Source organism: Acanthisitta chloris, unplaced genomic scaffold (genome assembly GCF_000695815.1).
Source record: "Acanthisitta chloris isolate BGI_N310 unplaced genomic scaffold, ASM69581v1 scaffold18359, whole genome shotgun sequence".
NCBI classification, from domain to species: domain Eukaryota; kingdom Metazoa; phylum Chordata; class Aves; order Passeriformes; family Acanthisittidae; genus Acanthisitta; species Acanthisitta chloris.
In genome coordinates, this window is record NW_008692339.1 from 102,658 (window position 1) to 128,724 (window position 26,067).

Here is a 26,067-nt window from a genome sequence, read left to right on the forward strand (position 1 = left end):
ATTTTCCACCCTTACCAGCTCCAATTGTGATTTATCCAGAGATGGTTTTTTTTCCAGTGATAAGACAATGGAGCAGCACATTCTTCCCTGAATATGAAAGTCAAAGCCTCTGTCTCAAATTGAAACTATTCTTTTGGCAGAGTAGCAGAGGAAAGATAAGTCACATTTGCAGTGTCCAGGGTATCAAACGAAGGATTAGTGTATTCAGTTTCAAATTAACCTCATTAGAATACATGACTGCAAAATCTCTTTTGAAAAATTACTTCAAAACTGAACTTTACTCCAGAGAAATGGCTGGAATTTGACCTCTAATAGCTTTATTTCTGTCCCCTTTTACTTTAATTCATTGTGATGTCATCAATAAGTATAATAGTCTGTGTCTTCTGCCAAAATACTTCATAAAGTGTTATCTGTCTTCCAGGGCACTTGGGGAGGGGAGTTCTGCTTGTTTAAAACTTAAGTGAATTAAAGAAGAAAATAGATATTATAAAGAACATGTATTTTATGATTTAAACAGTCTGAGGACTTGTTAAGAATTAAGAACTGTTTTATTGGTCTTTCATTGCCAATTCATTTACATCACTAATTATCTTGCAGAAATAAAACTGCTCCATGAAGGCTCAGATCCTGGATCACAGCCTGCAGCTTCACAGTCATATCTGCCCAAGGGAATTTTAGCACAATATTCCCCTAGGTGCTACAATTGGGTCAGCAGCTCTCCTGGGAGCTCAGACAGGGCTCTGTGGGAGTTGGGCAGCTTTAGCACTGCTCATAGCAGACACCATCCAGGGAACAGGAAGGGAATATCTATTTATTTTCTCCAGGCAGATTATGGAGCAGGAGCAGATCTGTATAATGACTTTTCTGCTCCATAGTTCCCCAAGGCTCTTGCTCAGCTGGAAGAAAGGGTGCATGAGTCAGCAGTCTGGTTCTGTCCTTAAGGTGTCCATATCCTGTACACTATTTAGGCAATAAAACTGTAAGAATTTTCATGGAGATTCATGATATGTGGTGATGAACATACTTCACTGCCTTTTCCAGAATAAAAAGCTGTCAGTGTAGCAAGAAGGATAACTGTAACAGCACAGACTTTGAGGAGCAATTTTTTTCCTTCTTTTCTTGAAACTATGGATTGAGCTTATTCGGTGTTATCTGGCTCTCTCACCTGTTCCAGCTCCAGTAGCAGGGCTCTGTTTAGTTTGCAAGGTTCAAGGTTAGCTTGAGGGTGGGCTCAGACCATGGTCAAGAAATGTAAACATATGAAAGGCACGTGAACACACTTGGGAAATGCCATATGGTGTTCTTCCTCCTCCCCATTCTTGCTAGTGAAAGCCCAGTGATATTTTTGCAGTGAATTCTCTAGGAAAGCACAGATAAACACCTAGACAAAAACTGCAGCATAGCCAGGATCAAGCTCAGATGAGAGTTTATCCCTCCTCTGAAAGCCTTAACCAGACAAAGTTTACGTTGGACTGGTGTTTGCTGACTTATTGTTTCTGCCTGTCTTTTGTGAATCATGGAAGGAAACAACATCTCAGTGCTCTCAGAGATGCATCCAGGCTGCTTTAACCTGTTCATAGAGGCTCTTGGGGTATGTCTGCCTAGCATAGTAAAGATACCTGTTCTGGCTACAAGCAAGCTTGCTCCAGAGCCAGAAGCAATACAAGTGTGTCAGTGAGGCTTTGCATAAGACTCATTGTCATCTGCTGCTATGTCTGTGTGGCCACAATCTGGGCAGTACAGCCCTACTGCCTTGTTCAGGAGAATGGAGGTAATTCTCTAACAGGTCTGCCCTGTGGAGCACAAAGTTTTTCTGTCCTCATGTATGCTTAGGATTTCTCCTAACTTCATTTTTGGCAAATGCATCAGCTAATTGTTTTCTTTCATTTCAACAGAATGAACACATCCTTCCCACCAGAGAAATCAACCCTCACTTTCTCTAGCAGTGCTGAACTACAGTCATATAATGGGAGAGTTGGGGATCTCCCAATATCTCAGTTCTGGTAAAAGAGACTAACATCCATCAGTCAGGTATAATGTAATGCCCATGTTCTTGCTCTAGAGGTCCTATTCTGAAAACCCAAAAAGCCCAGCATTGTGCAGGATTGTCCTGGAAGCCCTGCTGCCTACTGAGAATGGCTGCTCTCAGTCCTTTTCTCCCCAGCAATGCTACTAGTCCAGAACTTTCTCCTGAAATTCTAAAGATTTCATTTTTTTTAGACTGTTATTTGGTTTACTTGTCTGAAAATTTCCCTGGTAAAAGCAGTGTTTGCTCTTACCTCCTTTCCTGCTTCCTCAGCCATGGAGGGGACACACAGGCCATTTGACTTGTACCTCTTGCCATCCTGGTGCATGTGGGTAAGTTGCAGAGGTGACCCAAAGTCACCTAAGTCAAGGTTAAAATTTCTGTTTGTAGTCACATTTCCGAAGGTAAAGCTCACCCACCTCTTTTCCTTAATTCCTCTCCCTGCTTCTTTTCTTTTCACACTTTCAGGCACAGCTCTATGAGAAGCTGGTTTCAGTGATGATGTAGATTTAAATGGTTTGCATTTGGTCTCACTCCCACTCTGCATTTCTCTGTTTAGCTGTGATCCTACAACTGTGTGTGGGCTTGTGTTAGAAACCAGATCACTGGACCAGATACAACAGCTATACAGGTGGGAATGGGGGAGAGAGGGAGGGAAGGAAGGAAGGAAGGAAGGAAGGAAGGAAGGAAGGAAGGAAGGAAGGAAGGAAGGAAGGAAGGAAGGAAGGAAGGACCTGTTAAATTGACATCAGGTTCTTTTAAAGGACGCACCTTCCTTCTCTCCATGCATGGCTTTCTCTCCCTCCTTCTCTATCTTTAGCCACCTGAGCAGTCCCACCTGCGACTTGTAGATCACATTTCTTGTAACCAGCTCTTCACATCCTGTGGGTACAGATGTATGCACATCATGTTAATAGAGCAAAGTCTTCTGTCTTTGTCTTGTACACCTTTTCACCACTACAGAGAAAGGTGTATTTGTGCTATTATTGGGGCATGCAGCACACAGAACACGAGCAGCACGTCAGGTTAAACCAATTACAGCTCTGAATTGTAAGGAGGATATGTTTTCAGGCAAGTGAGTTAGCCTCTGACTGCTCATGGGGATGTTGGGTGGTTTAACGATAGAATTTTCACATGACCAGAATTTCATTACATCATTTGTTAATATATAGAATACCACAAGGGAGTTCTACTTTATTTAACATAGTAACAATGAACAGCTGGCTGCATTACAGTCCTCTGTGTCAGCGAGGATACAGTCAAAATATATTAGTCTAGCTTAAAACATTCAAATTACTCTTTTGTAGGTTGGCCAGTATGCCTCGTGACTGAGCAAAACAAGGAAAGGACAACTCAATAGTGGAAATAAAATGTCAAACATAATGAGAGCCTGAGTGCTAAGCAGAAAAAATGTTGGCATGAAGGGTGCTAGAGGGATTTAACCTATTTAAGACATAGATTAGAAAGGTATCTAGTTTCCAGGACTGCTCTGTTGCCTACCAGGACTTTAAGCCAAGAGTTATATATGATACAATGTTGATAACCCTATTCTGATAAAATTATGATTTTACTTGCCTGAAAATTCCAGTGTTAAAAATGTCAGCTATTAGCTCCTTTTATACATCCGTGAGCTTACTAGGGACATTTGATCATTCCCAGCTACTGGCATTGCCTGCTCTTTTAGGGTCATTCTGCACCACCTCTCCTCCCTTGCCCTCCAGCCATATCAGACAGCATCATTGCTGCTGCAGGGAGTGCACTAAGCATCTCTGACAATTTTGATACGTGTTATATAGAGAAGTATAGAACCTTCTGCACACTAGCACTGTGTGATGTGTCCCAGAAGTTGGTATGTGCAGTTACAGCTCCTGTCATGGCTAACAGACTGTGCTACATTAGCTGCTTCTTTCTTGTTCACTCCTGTGCAGCCTTCATCAAATTTCCTAATTTTTCCAAATCTCAGCTCACCAACTGGAGAATTAGGTTGAAGCATAATTTTCTCACATGTTTTGACAGATGGACAGAGTTCTGTGATCTATTCCATAGCAAAGCAAAAATGCTCTTCACAAAGTCCTATTTTTGTGGGATTTTTAGTGAAGTTTACTGAAGAATATACAGTATTATACAAGTTTATAATAGGAAGAAGGGGACTTGGATGTCATTTCTTGCCAGTTTGTGGTATTACCCACAGACCTTTTCAGAGTGCTTTGCAAATGTAGTTTTACAAGCTGTAAAGGACATTGTGTTCCCACAGTCACTATAAAAGATGTTTCTGTAATATTGAAACATGGGATTGACAGGAAGCTTTTTCTGATGATTGGCCCGACTTTTTTGTGTTTTAAGTATGCATATTTATACTTTTGCATTTGTATTTCTCTAATAGCCAATAGAATAACACTGTCATTAGCTTTTCTTGCCATTAGGCACAGCTAGACATATCCAGCATGTCCAGTCATACAGTAGCTGATTTCTTTGGGCATTGGTGTTTGCAGTGGTTTTTCCCCAGCTCACCTGCTATTTTGCTTTGGAGACAAACAGCCAGAAAGAAGTAAGAGTTTCCAGATTTGGCCTTACAAACCACTGAATGAACAGCCAGTTGGGGTTTTGTTCCACTATTAAATGCAACTTAGTCATACTTAAATTCCCAGACAAAAGAGGATTCAAATTGGGAAGGAAAGAAAGAAAAGCAAGATGCAACAATAGCCTTGGGATATCACCTTCAAATAAGGTTGCCAACAAGATGTCCCAGTTTAAGGTTGAACAATTGGGAAAAGGACTGAATGATGTCTTACAGATTATTTTTTTTCCTTCACAAACTCTCTTCTGATCTGTGAAAGACACTGAGTGGGAAATGCTTTCCTCAGCCCCAACTGAATTGAAACAAAATTCATTTTTACAGTTCCTCTGAAACAAATACAAAGAGACTGACATTGCCTTACATCTGACAGCCACTGGTGAGGAAAGGGAGGAGTGAAGGTGGTCAGGGTGGGTGTAATCTGCCTCCTGCATTGACTCTCTGCTGCTTGAGTCCATAACTGACAAACGCACTTCTGGAAAAGGACTGGAAAACACGAAATGCAAAGGTTCTGCCAGCCTTCAGCAAGAAAATCACATTCTTGCCTTTCAAGCAAGAGACACTGAAGCACAAAGCTGCTATTCTTAAACACAGCTCCTTGTGCAGAGGTGTTAAAATGGTTTATTTAGCTAAGAGGAACATGACTAGAATCTGTATGAAGGAAGGTGCCTGCTTCCTGCAGCATCCCAGCTGAGGAGGCAGGCAGGACACATGGGTGCTGCTCAAGAAGGGATGAAAACAGTAAGTTGACTCTGCTGGGTCTTTTGATTGGAATGAGTGAATTAGAATAAGAGATGTAGTATTTCATGTTGGCTCAAACATTTAAATTACAGAGAGGACACAAATGTGATGAAAATTGTATTGTCTTCAGAATCATGGAGTGATTTATTATGTTTCTTGTGTGACAGCAAATGCTGCAATTAACACTGCACTATAAAAACACGTGTCACAAGAGCTATTTTTAAGGTCCTCCAACTCTTCCCCAAATTCTCCTTTTAAGCTTTCTGGCTTCCTGTAACAGGTGATTCACAAGCCCTTATTAAGCTCATTTAAAAAACAACAAAAAAACCCTTGTAGAAATTGAAGTAAAACACATACTCTGATTCCAGGTGAGTCACTTAACAAAAATAGGTTTAGAAACAGCACAGTAGGGTTCAAGGGGAAAAAGTATCTCATATGTAGCATTTTCCATGCCTACATTTTTTTGGATAAAGGACAGCTTAACACAGTTTTTGCCTAAAATTAGGCATCCTAAATGTTCTAGCACTGAAGAGCTAATGTGTATTGCCTGATAATCCCCTTTTGCAATTTAGCATTGCCATTATAATAAGGCTTTGATGCGTCATATCACTTTATTGTCACTCTCTGGTACTTGCTTAAGTGAATGTTTTGCTATATAGGGATGAAGATGAGCATGTGCTTAACTGATGGGTTGAGTCACTTCATCTATCTGCAATATTTCTGTAAATGCAGTACCATAACATTTCATCCTGGGGCATTCTGGTGCTCAGCAAGAGCTGATCCCAGGTGGGCTCACCTGCCTGCTGGGAGGACACACAGTAGTTAGAGCTGTAGTGCTAAATAGCTTGCAAGTAAAACATTTAATAAACCAGACTGTCTTTAGCATCCATGTTTTCATTGCAGCTGTTTCCCAGGCACCAAAAGTTTAGTTTAGTTTTTGAAAGAGACACCACAGGTATAAACTAGAGCAAAACTTTTTATTATTTGTAAATGTTACCTGTTTTATTGCTGAAGAACAGTATCAAAACTTCACACAGGATATTGAATTCACTGCTGGTAGGGGAAAATGATCCATCCTCCCTGTGCAGAAAGCATTACGTCACGAAGGGATGGAAACGAGCTCTGAGGGACTGGGATAGGCAAACTTCCCTCCTTTCACAGGAAATGGGTGAAGCCTTGCTTGAAATTATTATTCAGACGTTTTGTGCTGTGAAGGAAATGTCTCCTGATAGCACAAGCTATTGGTTTCCTGTTGTGAACTAACAGTTTTGGCATAACCAAGAATGGACAGGAAGGGCAAATGATTGGGGGTCATTGGAAGAACTTGTTTTAATGAAAAGACCAGCCCAAGTAAGCAGGAAGAAATTTGGCCTGAAAAAAAAAATTGACATTAAATTGGGGGTGGGGGGGAGTAGGGAGAGAAGGGAGTAAATCTTTGTGGAGATAAAGAAAGAAATAAAGAAACAACAAAAGAAGTCCCACATGAAATGTTCACAGGGTTAGCAGAAAGGTGGGGGCACACTGTTGTTGGGCAGGAAGTATCACAGGGGGTGAAAGCCCTTTGTGTCCTACCTAATTAAGAGTCTGATTCAACAAATATATATCCGGTTCTACACTGAGGAAAGCCATTTTGGGAATTTTTCACAGATGCGGAATTGTGGGGTTTTTTTCAAACAGGACCTTGTAACAGAGGCACTTTCAAGTGCTATTTTTCAACCAGAGTGTATAAATAGCAGTGCCAGCAGGTCCCTGCACTGCCCCAGCACTGGCCCAGCTGACTGTGCCTTCCCATCGAAGCACACACAGGCAAAGGGAAAGGCACACGACATGTTCCTGCCTTGGGTCTTCTTCCCAGCCTGCTGTGAGAGCAGAGAGGAGGTGGCTTCCCCTTGGCTTTCCTGAGGTTTTTGGGGATCTGTACCACCTTCACAAGTTGCTAATGCTGTGCCAGGATTGCCCTCACACCTGCACTGCTGTCTCAGTCACTCTGGCTCTTCTCTCAAGAGGACAGCACAGAAACATTGGGTGCCTCAGGTCTAGTTACAGCTCCAGAGGTCCTACAGAGCCTTCATCCTGGAGCATGTACTGATGGCTCCGTCCCAGGGGCTGGTGACTCCTTTGTTGCAGGCTGGAGGGCATGGCAGGGAACACTCACCAACACTCTGTCCTGCTGCAATGCCTGGGCAGAGTTTCTTACAGAATTTCATTGTCATAGAATCATAGAATCATAGAACTTAAGGGTTGGAATGGGCCTTACAGATCAAAGGTCAGGAGCAAACCCAGTAAATTTAACCATCTCTTCAGTATCACTGACTTCTTCTTAAGATGGAGCCTGATGTTCATGTCAAGCATTCAGAATGCTTAAAGGCTATTTCTAAACCTTCTTGGATTTTTGTGTTGTGTGCTTTTGGCAGCAATCATTCTCACCCTTGCAAAGATTATTTTGATTGTATGGGAGTTCAGGTTGGAGAAAATGTTTGCCTTGTTCAGAAAACAAAACATGAAAGGAGTCACTTGGTGTTTGCTGATTCTTAAAAGGCTGCCCCAAAGTGTTTTTTATGATGCCAAACCCACAACTGTTTATAAAAATGTGCCTGAATTTGTCTTTTGGTTTAATTTATACTGAGTTTTTAAAAGCATATATACAACGTTTCTGCTTTCTACTCTTAGAAAAATACAAACTTCAGTCACATTGGAATCAGGTTTTTTTTAAACATCTCTTTTAAATATTTTTGTTTCCATTTAGGACTGCCAACATTACCATGGAAACCCCCCCAAAATAAAGGCTTTCCCAGCCTTGTGAGAGTACACCTGCAAGAGCAAGGATTGTCTGTCAAAAGTGACTTCTTCCTTATGGGTGTCACCTAAGGACATTTTGTGTGGTCAGTATGACTTGTTATCTCAAAATTTATTGAAAGTATATTCTTAGCATTGATACAATTTGGTATCTTGCCATGGACCAGTACCAACTGTCTGTTGCTATCCAGTGGTGCTCTCTTTAATATACTATCTCAATTTCAAGGAAGAAAACCAGCTCTTTACAGACTGTGGAGTTGAAATTGGAAGCCCTGGAATAACAAGATGAAATAAGCACTCATCTCAGTGAGACAAACACATGTAAAATGAAGTCCTAATAAGCTGTTTTAATATAAATCATTCCACTGGCTTCAGAAGGACTTGGATCAGAATTACAAAGAGAATTACAAGAATTCATCTGCTGCTTCCTAGTAGAGAGGTGGAGCACATTTACTAGTGAGCAGTTGGCTACTATCAAAGTGGATCTGTTTAGACTTTTCAGCATTGCCAATTTTACACTTTTATTTTTTGTGACAGAAATAAATTTCAAGCAGTTTGATCTGAAATGTTATAATTGCAATTCATTCTGTGTAGTTTTCTAATTAAAAACAGCAAAAAAATATAGTTAATTACAATGGTTTAACATGTATTTTTCCCAAGCAGAAGGCAGCTATGGTGGTAGAACTGAATTCAGATAATCTGGCAGTATCCATGGATAATATTTCAGGACAGTGTTCTTATATTAAAAAAAAACTCAAATGGACCAGATATTTCCATTTTTTGGCACCTACTCTCTGTTCTTACTATATGAATTGCATATTCTGCTTGCTAAATTGTTAAAATTTTCAGTAAATGAAGGCTTTTGATTTGTGTATCTTTCTGCAGTGTGGTGGCAATTTGACAGCAAGTCTGCATCAGTAATGAGCACCACTGGGAAAATAGATTTATTAAGGACTTTCTATAGATTCCAAACCCAATGAAAAACTAAACTTAGAAATACACCTTTGTGTTATTACCAGTAATACAGGGAAATCATCTACATATTTTTTGCTGTTATTTAAGCATACTGAAAAATGTAATTTAGATTCATTCAGATCTCACCTTTTGCTTTTCACTGTTTTAATGAGCAAACCCCTTGGCAGAACTGTTTGTCAGCACAGACAAATCTCAGAAATGCTAACTGTAACATCTGCATGGTATGCCTAATACCAAATAAACCTATTCAAATCAATAGACATCTAGGGAAATTAGATGCTGTTCCACATGAACAGGAGTATCAGCCCTCACCTCTTCAGGAGTATTGAAGAACTATAGGAAAGAACAAATTCAGACCTCAAACAAAGTGTTTGCACTACAGAGCTGAGCCTAAAGAGAGACATATTCATTCAGGCAGAACATTTAGCTGTATGTGACTATTGCACCATCTTTGACTATAATCTCTTCAGAATATACATATTTTTTCAGGACTGGAACTGGTACACATGGAAAAATTTCCCAAAGTAGCCTGGTGTTTGTAAGAAGAAATCTTTCCAGAAGTGCACAGGTACTATCAACAGGAACAGCGGTCATCCTCATGTGGACAGCTCACTCCAGCTATTAACAAAATCTCTGTCCTACAACAGGATTGAAGGAATTTTTGCTGAGTCTACCAGCTTTAACTTCTGCACTATCAAAGTTCTGGGTATTTTCAGTCAATAAGGTTTCTGTGTCACAAGAGAAATGTTTTCCCAACAAATGCTGATTCAAATGTTGTACATTCCCATGGCTCCAATTTTTGCTCTAGGCTAAGTAGATGATTATTTAGTGTTGCTACAAGCTGTCATATTACTTATGCTGCTCACCAAAGTGGTGGTTGTGTTTCAGGATTAGGCAGGGAATATTCCTATGTGTGCATTTGTGCTTAGAAGGACCATTTACAAAGGTTTGTTGCCTATGTTAATTGATAACCTTTAAGGTGAATTGGTGTTGCAGAGGACAGTAAAAGCTGAATTTCCCTGTGAAGGTGGGTAGGAGTGACAATCAGTCACTGGAAAAGGTTATAAGTGTTTAAAATTCTTTGGTGGCAAATACCATGGAAACTGCAGATAGATTAAAAGCATGAGGGGTTACCACACGAGGTTAATTTTTCAGGAATGAAGTGGAGAAATGGAAATTAAATTAATTGTAGTGGAAGTTGCAAATTGGCGTAGATTTGAGCTCAGTCATCACAAAATTATTCCTGTTCCTCTGGCTGGATGCTGTGTGCAAGCTGCAGTACCCCCTCCCACAGTGTTAAAATCACTTCTTTTCATTTGTGCATGCTTTCTGCAACTGATGAGATTAAAACAGCATAATACCACTTCAACTCAATAGGGAATGATTGCAACTGAAAAGCATTTATTTATTTGATGTGAATCATTCTGTAGCACATTTCAGTTCCATACTGAAAAGGAGGTTGGTTTGTCTTGCAAAGGTTTACTTAAATAGAAGAAGAAGTGAGTAGTCCCTGGCACCTTTACTTTGCTAATGCAAACCTCTCTTTATAGGACAACTTGGACAGTTTCAACTATTCTGGTGTTCACTGTTAGCACAACAAGCTTTTGCAGTTGTTTAAGAGGATGCTGATAAGTGTAAAGAAGAAATAATAATGCCATATTAGAATCATATAAAAGGTTACAACTAAAGAAAAAAGAGTGGTGTTTGTTGTAATATCATTGTTGGCTCTACCTTGCTAGTAGTTTTTAAAATGAGCTAGACATCATATAGGCATAGTTTTGCCTAAAAAGAGAGGAAATGCTTTAAGAGAAAAGCTCTTAATTAAGAGGGCTGGTGAATTGTGGAGAAGATAACTTAATATTTATGGTAACCATAATATTTGACTTTTAACTGTATTAAAAAATATTGCCACTTTAATGACATCTTTCTTACACTACTGCACAGCAGCTTTGCCTTTTTTCTTTCAACTTAGTTAACCATTCAGACCAGATCCCTTTATTCAAATTTACATACATGCCAATCATTCCAGGATGGAACTAACAATTGTGTTGTTGTAGCAAGAGAGAAACAGAGTTTGTAGAAAGAGAACATACACAAAAAAATCTTTTTTGGGCCAGTTAATATAATCAGAAAGAACAGGCAGGCTTGGGGGCTCAAAGTCCTTTCTCTGGGTCTGAAAAGGAGTGGCAGAATCTAAGGTAGAGACACGGTTAGGCGTAATTCCTCTTAGTTTAATCTAATTATGTTAGTTAGGCCACTTGGGATAAAGGTACTTAGCATGCGCAGAGCAAAACTCCCTTCCATGTTACAGCAATCATTTCTGCTGGGAAAAGTTGTGTTGCAAGACAAGCTACACAAGCCTGTACATCAGTTTTCAGAGACCTCCTGGGGTCTCTAATTGCTGACATGCATCTAGCCAAACTGGCAGCAGACACAGCATTTAAACCCAGCCACTGGAATACAGCTGGAGTGTCCCCAAACCACCTGTGTTAACATCATGATACGATGTTTGCATGTAGGGCTGCCCTGAACCTGCTGGCTGACCGCTGAGAAGGCTGAGACCTTCTCAGAGACAGAGGAGAGCTCAATGTCCATGATTTTGGGAGCTACTTTGGGACCACTCTGGAGTCTCTCCCTGAGCTGGTGAGTGGACAAGTTCCAAGTCAGGCAAATGGATGGATTACCAGTAAGTCTTGTTCCTTGGCCATCTGGATGTGCTGCTGCCACCAGGCTCATTTTTCAGCTTGATGAATGTAATGATTTTGGCAATGGCTGTGGCTGCTCCCATTCATTCTTTTAACAATTTCCATTACCCCAGCCAGTTATTTTCAGGGTCCTGGCCTTTTCTTTCAGAGCTGTGTGTTTTTATGTTTCAAGATCTCTGAATAGCAATTTGTATGAGTATGTCCTTTCGTGGCTGCTCCTCATCTTGGAACAGTTTACATACAGCATATTCCTTAAGAACTGGCTTGTGACAGAGTGACTCAAACAATGCTGCTCTAAACCTTCCCCCAGATAGTGGATAAAAAGGAGACCAGTATCAGCTCCCCATTTTGCTGGACAGGGCATGCACACTAAGCACACAGTCAGATGGAAAATAATGTGGGTTGCATAGTGGTGTCAGTAGCAGAACCCAGCTGTTCCCTCTGATAGCACACACAGGGACTCCCTGTACAGGGCTGGTTTCAGCTCCATTTTATTCCACAGTTTTGTATTTTGTCAGCCCCAACAGGCATCTTCTTGTGTATTTTAAGCTGAAAGAAAAGTCAGCAAACAAACACTGAGTGAGTCTATACAGACACTCAGAAACAAAGCTGGCATTATAGGATATGCAACTGTTTTTTCTGAAGCACTGCTAAGTCTTATTCTCAGATCCATACACACTGTCCAGTTCACATCTTAGACCACTGGGGGAAGAAAAAGTTCCCAAACGTGCTTGAAATACTAAACTAGTCCCAGGAGGAAAAACCTGAACAAACACTGTCCCTCTTGGTGAACACACCCGATCCTTCCCTAACCTAAACAGCCACTGACACTCTTATCACTTTCTTCCAGCAACTCTGTTTTATTCTTTGGAAGTAAGGCTTACACTGCCTGTACAAGTTTTTGCCACCTCTGTACACTGCTCGCCTGTTACTCAGCCAGCTGTGTGCTGCTGCTTCTTAGAAGGGCTCACACAAACAGAAAGGGACTCTGTGTAAAAATGCTGCTGCCCTAAGACTAGGTGGTGACTGGTACCATTCGTTACAGAAGGGTCCAAACAGCAGAGAGGTTTTGGCAGAATGGCTTCTGGATGCCATGCTTCCTGTTATCAGTGTTTACCAGTGTATGTATGTGTCACAGAAAAATAGACCAGGCATTTCTAATTACCATTGTTAACTCTCAAAAGCAGGGTTGGCTAGTCTTAGCCTCTTGACAGAAGAAGTTATAATAAGAATCAAAGCTGCACTTTGTGAGTATCATCCGTTACCACCAGAAATTAAAAGCATTTCAGATGCCATGTCTTTGAATATATGATTAATAGGTTCAAAATCTGAGAAAGCATGTGCCAGCTCCTCCCCATCATACAGCTGCACCAGCTCCACAGTCCTTGGACTCGGTTCAAATCTTGTTTTCAGTATCACAAGAACTTTTGTCAACACTGTAGTTAAACAACAAGAAGAATGCCAGTAACAAGACAGACAAGCAGAAATACCTTAGCAAGCAGATAAAGATCTAAAGCCTTAGGAAAGACTTTTCAACACAAGCAGGATCATAGCAAATGAAGCAGGTTTGCTTAAAATGTACCTGATATGTCCTCTGCTAGAAACAGGTCTTGAGACACAACCTACCTTCTACTTTCCAGGTGGCCCTTGCAGACAGCCTGAATACAAACTGTCTAAAAGTGCCATGTGTCCTCACTTCAGGCCATGTCAGCCCTTATCAGAGAGGCCACAGTCTTGTCTGTCTAGCCTCAAACATATGGTCTCATCACAAGGGCAGATGGGACACAGGGAGGTGTCAGGGACAAGTAATGCTCAGAGCCTACTAGGACTGCATGGTAAGGGTCAGATGCTTGGAGTGAACTTGAGTTTTCTCCAAGGGTGCCAGTTAGTTCATCAGTCCCAAATGTGATCCTGGGACCTGACTGGGAGTTTAATTTAAAGCAGTAAATTTGTTCTTTAGGCAGTACTCAACTCACTGAGCTTCCTTATCCACTGGATCAAGGAAAGTCCAAAAAATTACATATTAGGTATGCACAGTTTAACAGCAAATGCAAATACACACTTTAAATGTCATATCAACGCAGTGTATTGCATTCATAGCATGCTGGTGGCCTACTTAAATACTAGCATTTTCTTTTCTTAAATGCATATGTAATTTATAATGAGCAGCCAACTTCAGGAAGTTCTTCATGCCCCAAGGCTAAAATATGTGTATATTATACTTGGATACTATACTACCCCAAAAACCTAATAGTAAAACAAAATAGGAAAATGAGAGAAGACTTGTCTAGGCTTTAAAGAAATATAACTTACAATTAAAGCTTTACAAAAGGGCTGATATGTGCAACGTGACTAAGGCTCAATACTACCCCAATATATCTGTCTGATGAGGTGCCTGTGGCACTGCTGTGGCATTACAAACGTACTAGTAAATCCACCTCTGAAAGCACTTCATCTGTCTTAGGAATGAAGTTCATCTTTCACAGTATAACATGGTCTTCTAGACAGAAGGAGAAAGAAAAAAACATTTATCATTTCTGTGCCAGGCAGAGCTCGACTTGAAAGAAACCGGATGAAATGTGTATCATTCATCTAAGGAACAAATCCACACTACAGATTTGTCTGAGAGACAAGTGAATGCGATCCAAAAAAGCTATCCATTTCAGAATGGGAGGCTTGAATTCAGTCCAATCAGAAAATGCATGCTGAGTAGCATCCATTTATTTAGAGTAGTAATGGTTTCTTCTAAAAGCACATTGCCTTGATCATTGTGTTAAACATAGTATATATAACCAACAAAAATTCCCATCTTTGCAAATGCAGGCTATCTGCCAGTTCCACAAAGGGATTTTTTCCCCTAAATAGCTACTGCACAAGGGCTGTTGCCTGCAGAGCAGGTTTTGTGTGCTCAGCTACTGCGATCATCAGGTCTGAGTGCACAGTAAATGGAATTCACAAGCCTTTCCAAGTCACCTCCTGTGTAAAGACCTGAACAGACAGTCCCAGAAGTGAAGTAAGGAACAACTTCCCCCTCCACCCCTTTGGGCAGCTCACATACATGCTTTTAGCCATACCTAAACCAACAAAAACACCTACAGCCACTTCACGGGACTGATGGAAACAGAACGGAAATGAGAAACTGATTAAGTGGTGAGGCAGCTCCACATGCACAGAAACTTCCAACTTTCTTTCTTAATGACTTTTTAAAAAGCGCTTCATTTCTGCTTGTATTCCCTTTAAAAAAAATAAAAATCTTGGCCCGTGAGCTCTCAGTGCCTACACAGATGAAAGCTGTGAGAGGCCTTAAATGACTTCAGCAGGGAAGGGGAGGGGTCTGTTTTCTGACAGTCCCATTACACATTTCTAGGAAAAATCTTTTCAAGTTCTGCGGACAAAAATGAAACAGAATTACAGCACTGCCTCTCTCTTGGAGACAATCGCAACAACACTTTTCCTGCTCCCACACTGGAAGTGCTGCAAAGTAATCCCCTTCTTTTTTTCATCTCTACTCTCTTATCTCAGGATCTTGGGGTCAGGAATAGCACTTCAGCTTGGAGAAATTGTTAGAATCAATGCATTTAAAGTCTGCTCAAATAGGTCCCATGTTTGTTTCAGGGAACCTTGATGACTACTTTGTTCTGCAGTTGCTTTCATAAATCCTTCTGCCATTACCCAAACCCCTCACAAACTGTTTAGTGAGCTCAGGAGTTTTCCACTTAGTAGCGATGACAAAGCACTAGACTACTGCAAAACCCATGGTGGAGAAGCTGAGCAATAACAGACTCCAGCCAAATAGATCACCAGGGTGGAAGGTCATCCTCAAACAGTATTTCCATTTTTCCCCTCTTGGTAAATTGCTCTGGGAACAATCTTCTTTTTTAGTGTAATGTAATCAAGAATTAGAAAGTCACCACCACTTACACAAAGCTGCAATTCCTGGCCTGACTGGCCGTGTTGGGAATTTTAACTGATGTCTCCACCCAAGCAGCATGTGGAACCAATGTAATGGCTAACACAATTCAGAGCTTAAAATGGAGTGATGTTGCAGCTCCAGCTGTTTTTGTAAGTCAGTACAAGAGATTTTTGGAAGCATCAGAGGAGAAATAGAAACAGAGGTGAGGAATGGCTCCTAGTCTGATGATGCATGCTAAGGAATATGACAATGCAAAAAGGCAAGAGAAAAGTAAAGCATCACTGGGCAGTATTCTATAGGGTCATGCTCAGAACCAAGACAGGCAGAAGAAAGTGATGACTGGTGGGACATACCTCATGGGAAACAGGTGCATTATTTTTTATCTGTTTTCAGGAAAGCCTCAGTCCTCTATGTATGGAAAGGTAAAGATACATGACAGCCTGGGGTAGACAATGCAGCTTTCATTCTGGTGAAGAAAGGTTCACTGTAAGTAGACTTGGCCCTATTGCCCTGCCAGTTGCTGTGACTTGCAGTGCTCTACAAATCCCTCAGTTATCAGAGATCTGCATCTCTCTATGTATCATCCAAGCTAACTCTGCAAGAGCTTTTTTCTTCCCTGAGAACTGAACTTTAGCAATTTAATAATTACTTAGCATTTAGTAAGTATTTGGTAGTAATTTAGCAGATCTGCTGTCCATCCAGAGATGTAAGACACAAAGAATTTATCCAGTGAAGAGGATCATGATATAAACTCTGTCCCCACTGAAAAGAGGAGATGATTTGCTACCAACATCGAGTCATATTTGCTCAGGGTATTTAGAAAATTAGTAAATAAATAAATAAGCATTTTAGAAGAACTACAGAGGGGTGAGATCACCATAAAACACTTTCATCCACAAAGAAAACCCAAATTTAAAAGTTTAGGAAAAAGAATAAAACTGTTTCTTTGAAAAATCCCAGATACCCCAATCTTAGGTAATGCAGCTAGCTTTATATATAATAAACCCCCCCAACATGTTAAACCTGTACATCCCAGTTTCGTGTCTGCAGGTAGGACTCTCTGCAAACTAGATCTACCTAAGAACATTTGTGCTATGCTCATTTTAAAAGGCTTCAATTCCCAAATAACCTGGTCTGAGAGAGATAATTCTGTACTTTCTGGAATGGTGATAAAATTAAAGAGTTTGAAAATGCTTCAGGCTTGAAGAGTCCTCAAACACACTACTACAGATAGAACAGCATATAAAATTACTAGGTTGAGCTTACCATCAATCTGACTTAGGCAAAGTGCTAGCTTTCCCCCTTAGAAATAAATTCAGTATCGTTTCTCTCTGTCATTAACCAGGATTATTTGATTCTGAGGAAGAATTTATACAGTCAATACGACTGAAGCACATAAACAAGCTGAGCACTCTTCTAAAATAAAACTGTAGGACATCAGTGCAAATCATCAGTAAAAAGATATTTCAGAACGCAGTAAGGAGTGGAATAACTTAGTTACACAGCATCTTAATAAGAAAAGAGACATTGATTGTTTTGCAGTCCACTTCTGAAAAATGAAACAGAGGCTTTCATTTGGTTTTCTCTTCACTGATCTAAAACCTGCCATTTTTGGCATTAAAAAAAAACCATTTAAACTGCCATTTTTAGACAAATAGACTATGAACCAGAAGCAAAACATGAAGGAAAACTTTCATGATTCATTTAGGTTATCAATTGTTTTTGGCAGCTGAAAATCTTTAAATACTCTCATTAATTTTTAATTAATATTCTCGAGGTAGAGGGGCTAGTTCAGACAGAGTTACTGAAAGAGAGTTGGCCATCTTACAGCATTTTCCTAGAGATGTACTGTGAACATTCTTTATGCTTTATTCTCTTGACAGGAGTGATTTTCCCTGGACATTAAGAGGTTCGCATGAACTCCAGATCACTTCAGTAAAACAGTCTCACAAGGAAGAACCTGCAATATCTCAGAGATCACAGCCTTAAAAAGGATCCAAAACCAGTCAGCATCTGCAAGCGAAACCAGTCCATCTTATACAATCATCTCACAGGGGAGGAGACATCCAACAGCAACATTCAATGAATAACAACAAAACCAGGTGAAACTATGGCTAAGACAATACTTTTGGGAAAAGCTTTAAAAACGTACTTTGATTTTTTATCATGTTTCTATCAGACAGATTTACTGTTTGCAGAGGTCTGTTTTACTCAAGCTTCCGAGCACCACTGTACATTTGCAAAGCATATTTATCATCCTGGGAAAGTCTTCTACAGACCACCATTATTTCCAAAGGAAAAAGGAAAAATACAGCAAAGGCTTCAAAGATGGGAGTGAATTGTTTCATTCACAATTGCAGCATGTGCTCACTCTTCTGCAATGACACAGTACAGAAAACAAGATGTAATTAATGCAATTCCTTTGCCAAATGAGTGGGATCTCATAAAGAATTGGCACATAATTCTGATTTGAGCTTTCTTGTTTTAAACAAAACCAAACCTAATACAGAACAATATAATGCACTAACAGGGTCCTTCAACAGATTTTTCTTTTTCCTCCAATACAAGCGACTGCAAAGTGCTGGGCCTGTAATCAAAAGGATACTCAGTGTCCAAACCAGCATTACTGATGCAGCCAGGTATTTCTGTGTGCTACAGCACAGTCATGTAAGTGAACCAAACAAGAACATTTGGTCTTTTGTTAATCTTATGTACCAAGACAGAAAAGCCTTTTTCTTCCTCTGTTCTACCCAGTGAACAGATGTGGGCTTAATCACATACAAATCAAAATGCTCACAACTTTCAGACTATGACTTTGAAATTTAGGAGTAAAATTGCTTTTCAAAGAAAGTGATTTTCACCTAAGTATCTTGCCCATAAAAGGAAGATAGGTGGGGAAGTGGATAAATACACCAAGTAGGGTTTTGTTTGGGGTTCTTTTGTAAGGTTGGAGAGAAAATTAAGGTAGTTTTGGTAAACAAAACACTTGTAGCAAGATAAATGTTGACAAAAGCCTCAGGGCCCAATATAGGAAAGTTACAGGAAATTAATCAATAAATTAGATTTTACAGAGCAATGTAAATTCAGAGGATCTCACTTATCTCAATGCTGCAGAGTAACTCGATACACAATAATAGCAAACAGTATAGTTAAAAGAGAGGCAGAAAAAGCCACAGAAAAGCCCAAATGCCACTCTGCTGAGAAAAGGCAACTAGAGCTGCTGTAACTTTAAGCTAGCCACTAACCTACATCTCACAGTACCCAGCTCACCCCCCACCCCCCCAACTAAAATCACCTCATAAATACCTAAGTCAGATTACCCTTCCTTTTGAGTAGCATTAGAGCTCTTTGATAAACTGTGTGTGAAACACAATTCCAGGGAATATGGATCACAGGCAACTCTTGAAACCCTATTTTGAAAGGATGTATTTGGTATTGAGGTACAGAGAGGACAGGTATGTTTCTAACGTGATCTGGCTCTCAGTTAGCAGGAACTATCTTTATGTACACAACCTGTACGGAGATAACGTGCACAGAGTACAAAGGGATCTCTTTTCCACATCTGGGTGTTGTACCAGGAGCAGAGGGTGGAGGGATGGAGGTGAATTCTGTGATTCTGATGTGAAAGATGCATGATGTTGGCATCTGGCAACCATAAGAGACACACCAGGCAGAGCTGCACCTCTGGCTGCTTGCCAGTCAGGGTGCCTACAAGGATAAAAGCTTGTAACCCATAGAGAAAGGTCAGGATGGTAAGAACAGAGTTATGGCCCATGTTGGTACTTCCAACTGCGAATTTCCTACCTTCATAGTTTCAGTAAAACTCTACTGCAACATCCTATAATTCATTTTAAAACCACAGGCATTCAAAGCTCATCACAAATGACCAGGTCCACAAAACATCCAGACATAGAGATCCCAGTGAAAATCAATGGGAGTTAAGGTCCTAAATACTCTTAAGAGTTCTTACTGAATGCTTTCATTATTTTCCCCTTAAAAGCTGTAAGTTCTGCCCTCACTTTGAAACAAACTTCTCCTGCTCGTAGCTTTGTTCAGCCCTTTATTTCACTGTAACTTTTTATGAGTATTACAACCTGCAGTGCCCAGCCAGCAGCACCTATCTCTGAAGTTTCAAAGACAGTACTAGTGTCTCTGGAGCTTGTACCAGTCACGTCAACAACTGCTCTTCAGCCTACTCGGATGCTCCCAGCTCCATTTACAGGAGGTTGGGACAAACAGCTCTAATATAACAGTCACAAGACAAGACAAGATTACAGATCCTGAATCAGTTCATGCCTAAAGCCAGTATTATGGAAATTTCATGCAGACAGTTTCGCTTACAGACTTTATTGCAATGCCTAGGAACAATCTGAGTTTCTAAAGAGTGAGTTTTTAATTATGAGCAGAGAAACAATAGCTTGCTTCAACCTGAAAAAAAACACACTCGCTATTTTCCATGCTCTGTAATTTCAAAATAGGTCAACTCATTAGCTTTAAAGCTTTCAAAAACACTAAAACTCAAATACAGGGCTCAATTTCCTTTTCATTTTTTAAGCCAGACCCAGAGATTGAAAAGTTTCAGTCTAATGGCTACGTTAAGATGATAAAAGGGCATAAAGTTTTTGAACTATGAATCTAACATTGCCAGAATAGATTGATTCCATAGTAAATTTTTAAACAGCAAGTAAATTTTTAAACATCGACTAAATTTGAAGCATTTAAATAAGAGCTGAGCATTAACTGCATGCCAGTTCAGAAGTGCTACAGGGCCTATAATTTGTCACACTGCACAGTGTGCATGTTGAGAATGCAAACAGAGGCCAAAGTACACCTGAACAGTATCCCTTGCCACTTTGAGACTTCCTATATGTAATGTGAACCAGACAGAATCAATACATACTGAAAAACTTGACTAGGAAAGGGCAATTTTTTACCCTGTACTTTAAAAATGTAATGCTGGAGGCCAAAATTGCTCTCTGGTCATTTTATAAATTGACAACAACAGAATTATAATGAGAGAGACATTGACTCCCAGTGGTTCCCAGGCACCTCCTGCACGACCTGGAAGAACAGCTTGTAAGCATTCCATATGAAACAGAGGTGAATCAGTTCATCAGTGCCACTGTGCCCTATGGGCACTGTGCTTTTGGGAAACATTCTGAGACTCAGCAGCTTGTGTGAATTTCAACCAAACGAAGCCTCATAATCACTAAAATTCAGACAAAACCCACCAGACCTGCCTGGCTCTGCTGCTGGTGCTCTGTGCACTCAACTGATGGGATGAGCTGAAGAGTGAACCACCCCAAAGGTCAGGGAAATAACACCCCATTGTGAGCCCACCCTGGCATCAGTATGGGCTCCCACTTCCCATGCTATAACTATTAAAGAACTGCAACGCTCCATGCTGCTACTGGAGAACGTGATGTCAGATCTCTCCTCCTCACTGGCTCACCTAAACACTCAGAGCAGGGAGAAAGAGACACTGGAGCTACAACAGAGACTATCAGTCACCCAAAATCTGGTCAAACTAATGCAGGGATCCAGATGGCTTGGAGCAGCCCAGCATACCACTGAACCACACCCTGCCAGAGACTTCCAGCAACCCGAACAGGCACTGACTCTAAGACTGTCTTGGGGTTTCCATCTGAGGTCCAGATCCTGCAAGAAACACAACTGCAGGATTCAGGGCCATATTCTCTGCTTTTCAGGATTCTCTGTCCTTGGACAGAGGTTCAGGTTCCTGCTGCCCACACAGAACTGGAGAAAAACTGTTGGTTTAAAATCTTGGTAAGTAAGTCAAACCCTACCAAAACTCAACTACTCTGAGGTATGTTGTACTTGCAGTCACTTCACCTCAAACTAATTTGATTTTAAAACTGAAGTTAAGCAACTTGTTAGTAATCACTTTTCAAGTATTTATTTATGTTGTTGAGGGAGGAAGGGAGGGAGAAGAGGAAAAAAATCAAGCTATTTAGCTTTCCAAGTATTTAACATAAAACCCAAAAGAGCTCCATCTGGCAACCAGCAGGATTTCTAAATAATCTAAATAGTATCTACATAAGAACCAGGCTGTCTATGGAGTGAGACAACTTCAGCTTTTACAGCCACAAGAAGCCTTTATTAACATAAAAGGAAATTATAAAAAATTAAGTTAGAACAGGAACAAGAGCCTGGCAAGCTGACAAAAGACCCCAGGAATCTCTGCATTAATCTTGAAATGCTGCTTTTGACTTTGTTGGAACACAGCATCATATACTGTGTGGTTTAAAGCAAAAAAAGAAACACAACAAAAAAAACCCTTAGGTTCAAAGGACTCTAGTACAATCAAACCAGTTCTAGGAAAACATTCAGATTAATGAAAATCAATACTTAATTCCTCGCTTTGCCACACAAAACAACCCTTAACATTTTAACATAGTTTGGAAAACAGTAATATTTAATTACACAGACTTCACAGAGTCATGGAGAAGGCCCTTCATGTCCATAGATGGCTGTCATGATTAAGAAAAGGTTTCAGAATACTGCTAATTATGTTAATTAAATATACCTTTGAACTACTCATATAAAAATTTTGATAATTCTAATTCCCAAGTAAATAAACGCCTCTCAGAGCACACAGTATATAATTTTCTCAGTTATTCATATGAAGGATCTGGCCTTGCACTTCATACCTAGCCTGTCTACTTTTTGGCCCATTTGTGAGTGATCCAAACCTGGTGGTGGTTTGGTGACCTATGGGAAATATTTTAATAGTCCTCAATGCCCCTGTCAAGTTGCCACTGGGAATTTCTGTCAGTTTCTTGGCAAAAAATCAAAGAGTGGAACAGTGGGCCCAAAAAAACATGTTATGGTGATCCTGTGAGGATAGGGCAGCCTTGAAGCTCTGCATTTTCCGCTATCCCTGGGCTACAGGAAGAGAATTTCTATCTTTATCATTGCCCATCTGGCACCTTTCACAGGCAGCAAGAACAAAGAAGTAAAATGTACTGGCCCCTACCATCTGCTTCTGCTTGTAAAGTCTGGAAAGAGCCTGATAGGGAAGAAAGAAAAAGAAAAAAAAAGATAAAAACCAACCCCTTCATTTCCCACCAAACTGTTCTGGCAGGTACACATTGTGCCTGTAATTCTTACATATCTTAGGGCTACCCTAGAGACCCTTGGTTCCCTACAGCTACACAGCTGCTCCACACACAGCATCCCAAACCCTCCCAGCCCCACGTCTTCATTCACAGGCTCCTAATGGCCCAGAAAGAAAGGTTGTGTTGTTTGAGATTTGCTTTATTGGATCAGCTTCTGTTTTATCTAGAATAGGAAAATTCCTGTGGGTTTAATAAGAGGCATTACCCTACAGATTTTCTCTGGTCCCACCTCCTTTCCCATCAGCCACATTCCCTCTTGCTGCAAGGCTGCATACACCATGTGTTGGCTCGACCCCTTCTGTCTCTGACAGAAGTTTGGCCAAAAAGAGCAGATTTTCTGCTACTTTGATCATTTCCTGTGGTAAAAAGTGAAGGGAATTATCTGACCCATGGTCTTTTTTTTTTCTTAGTTTTGAAAAATAACATGGCTTTACATTTGCAAGTTCCCTTAAATAGTGTACTTGCTTTTCAATAGCAGTTTGCCGGTTGTCCTACAGAACTTACTTTTTTTAGAATCAGAAAACACATTGCTCCGATCTCAAACTCAGAGATTCAACTGCTGCATTACATCAATACTGAACTGTGCTGAAGATAATATCAAATTCACCGACAATACAAAAGTGACAACTTCTTTCCTATTAAACATAACATTTTAAAAATAAGCTTAATTCTCTTTTCGTGGGGATAGTGTTGGGTTTGGCTACAAATGTGCATTGCATAATGTCTTTAGAAATAAGTTAACTCTTTTATTAAATGCACTATTAATCTATGACACATGTGATATAAGCACCCTAAAGTGTTTTCTTCTGTCAAAATCATCAAGAGTTCAGATCAGAAAACATGTCTCATGCTTGTCTAAGCCCATGTTGAAATAGTGACACTACCTGCTGACCTAAACACTGTGTAAGCACTTGGGTAACAAGGGCCTGGAGTATGATGCCAAGTGATAATCAGTGACCTTGATGGGGCCTGCAAGTGCACCCTGAAAACTTGTCTATTTTGTACTTTTTCTGTCCCAGAGAGTACAAAGTAAACAAACAACATGAATACTCCTACTGAAACAATGTCTGTATCAGAATTAATATTCTACAGGAATACATTCCAAATAAATTATCACAATATACATTAAGCCCTTATAAACGTGGCACTCCAGCACTTAAAACAATGGATGTTCATGCTCAGTAGTGAAACCTCACTCTTTCAGCTCAGAAAATGCCACAATGTGCAAATGTATAGACATTTTCTTGTTAATCATTTACTCAGAGTACATAAAAACTTGTGCTTGTTTGCATCAAAAACCTTTTTTTGAACTTTGCTGTGCTAATTACATGAATAGCACAGATTTTGACAGATACACTCTTGAGCTGAGGCCAGGGAGCAGCACGTGCCTCCCTTTGTGCAAGTTCTGCTCTCGAAAGAAATGACTGAACATTTTGAACTGTTAGAAATTACTGATGTTTTGAAACGTTACAGTAAGTTACATTGGTGAATTTACTATTTGTATGTATATATACATATTTTATCAGCCTGTTAACTAAAATCATGGCCTGGCTACATTGCACACCTTATTTTATAAAACTGAACCCTTCCAAAAGTCACACAGCTCAAAAACAAAGGGAGATCTAGAGCAGTTTGTTTTCCTTCAGTGTTAAAGGAAAAAGAAGATGCACACTGCCTGTATTTTACTTCAAAATATAGTAAGAAAGGGGGGGAAGAATCTGCAGTATCCTTGTTAAAACAAAAATTGCACTAAACCACTTAACATCTTACCACAACAAAAACTGGCACTATCATCGTTAATAATATATTGCCTTTCATATGCAGAGGTAATAAAGAGGCTGTACTGTGATCCACAGAACCTCAATAATGTATAAATGAATCAAAAAGAATCTAATTAGTTCAGCGGAACCAAAAATTATTAAGTGGAAACATCAAAAGAGCCGGTGGGACGCTACTTTTTTTTTTGGTCAGACATGCTGCAGAGCTGCCCTTCAGAATCCTCTGGCTCCTATCTGGAAGGAGGAGCCCTCACCAATGTAGGTCACAGGAACTTAAAAGACCTGGAGCTGAAGGATGTACCTGTGCCCTCCCCACGCAGCACTGCCCTGCAGCTCCTCAGCACCATCCCTGCACGTCCCACACGAAGTTCTGCACCATCCAGGATCTATGCAAAGGAAGGGTGGAGCCAGTTCCTCACCTCCTGTCTGCAGCCGCAGAAGATAGGACATCCTGAAAGTGTTACGTTTGCTACAGTCCCTTTTTCCTCCTCCTTCCCCTCAGAGCGACTGTGGAAAAGAAGGAAGGGTCGATTGGGAGGGTATCTCAGCTTCCAGGGAGATGTGCTACAAGGGAAGGAGATATAAAGCACAGCTGAGCAGACAACAGCAAACGCCACAGAGGCACAGGACCGCCCTGGAGCTGGCCTTGGCCCTGGAGTCCTCCCTCTGGAGTCCTACAGCTGTTCCTGCCATACTACAGATGGGAAAACGTTTGTCTGTGCACACGTGAGAGTCTCTGAGGAAATACCTGTGGAGGCATCTAAGGCAAAGTTAGAACATTGTGTGTATGTACTTACTGATGAAAAAACAGTGAGAGGACTTTTATACTTGTGGACTACAGCACATTCACACTGCTGGGCTCATGGTGCATCAGAGAGCCTGGTGAGAAAAATCACAGCCTGGAGGAATGCAGCCTGGATTGAGTTATCACGAAGAAAAGTCTTGTTCATACAATTCACTGAAATCAGAAAAGTTTCATTTAAATATAAACTCAACCTAATACTGGGGTCCACTGTACTTAAGTCAAGGAACTGTTTTTTCCTCATTTTGAAGATAGAAATATAGCTCAGCTTGTATCTCCTCCAACAGATGTATCTGTCCGCTACCCCGTAAGGTTTCATTCCCCTTAAGTAAAAGCATCATGTGGAAGAGAAACAATAATGCTATAAAAGGAAGACCTTTCACTACTCCAGGACTGTTCCATATCCAGAACCCATTCTTCAATCCTATTCCTTCTTCAAAGGAATAAATAGGACAGTACTTGTTAAGGCCACAGAAACAACATTTTTAAGGTCCGTTCTCCCATATATTTCAACATTGTTCAATTTGCAGACCTGTTAAAAATCCCACAATTATGAAACGGAACAGGGCAGTCTAACAAAGCCTCCTTGCCACAAGACTTGCTCTTCTATTCACCTT

General features: G+C 40.4%; 1 protein-coding gene across 1 annotated transcript in view; it reads right to left on the minus strand.

Moving 5' to 3' along the window:
• LOC103809779 (chromosome unknown open reading frame, human C15orf26) overlaps positions 1-25,098 on the minus strand; it is a 64,391-nt gene extending 39,293 nt beyond the window's left edge. Inside the window, 3 exon segments of the mRNA XM_009082641.1 lie at positions 2,280-2,386; positions 2,798-2,908; positions 25,068-25,098. Coding sequence (XP_009080889.1) covers positions 2,280-2,386; positions 2,798-2,908; positions 25,068-25,098 — 249 coding nt within the window.
• Between the last annotated feature and the right edge of the window lie 969 nt (positions 25,099-26,067).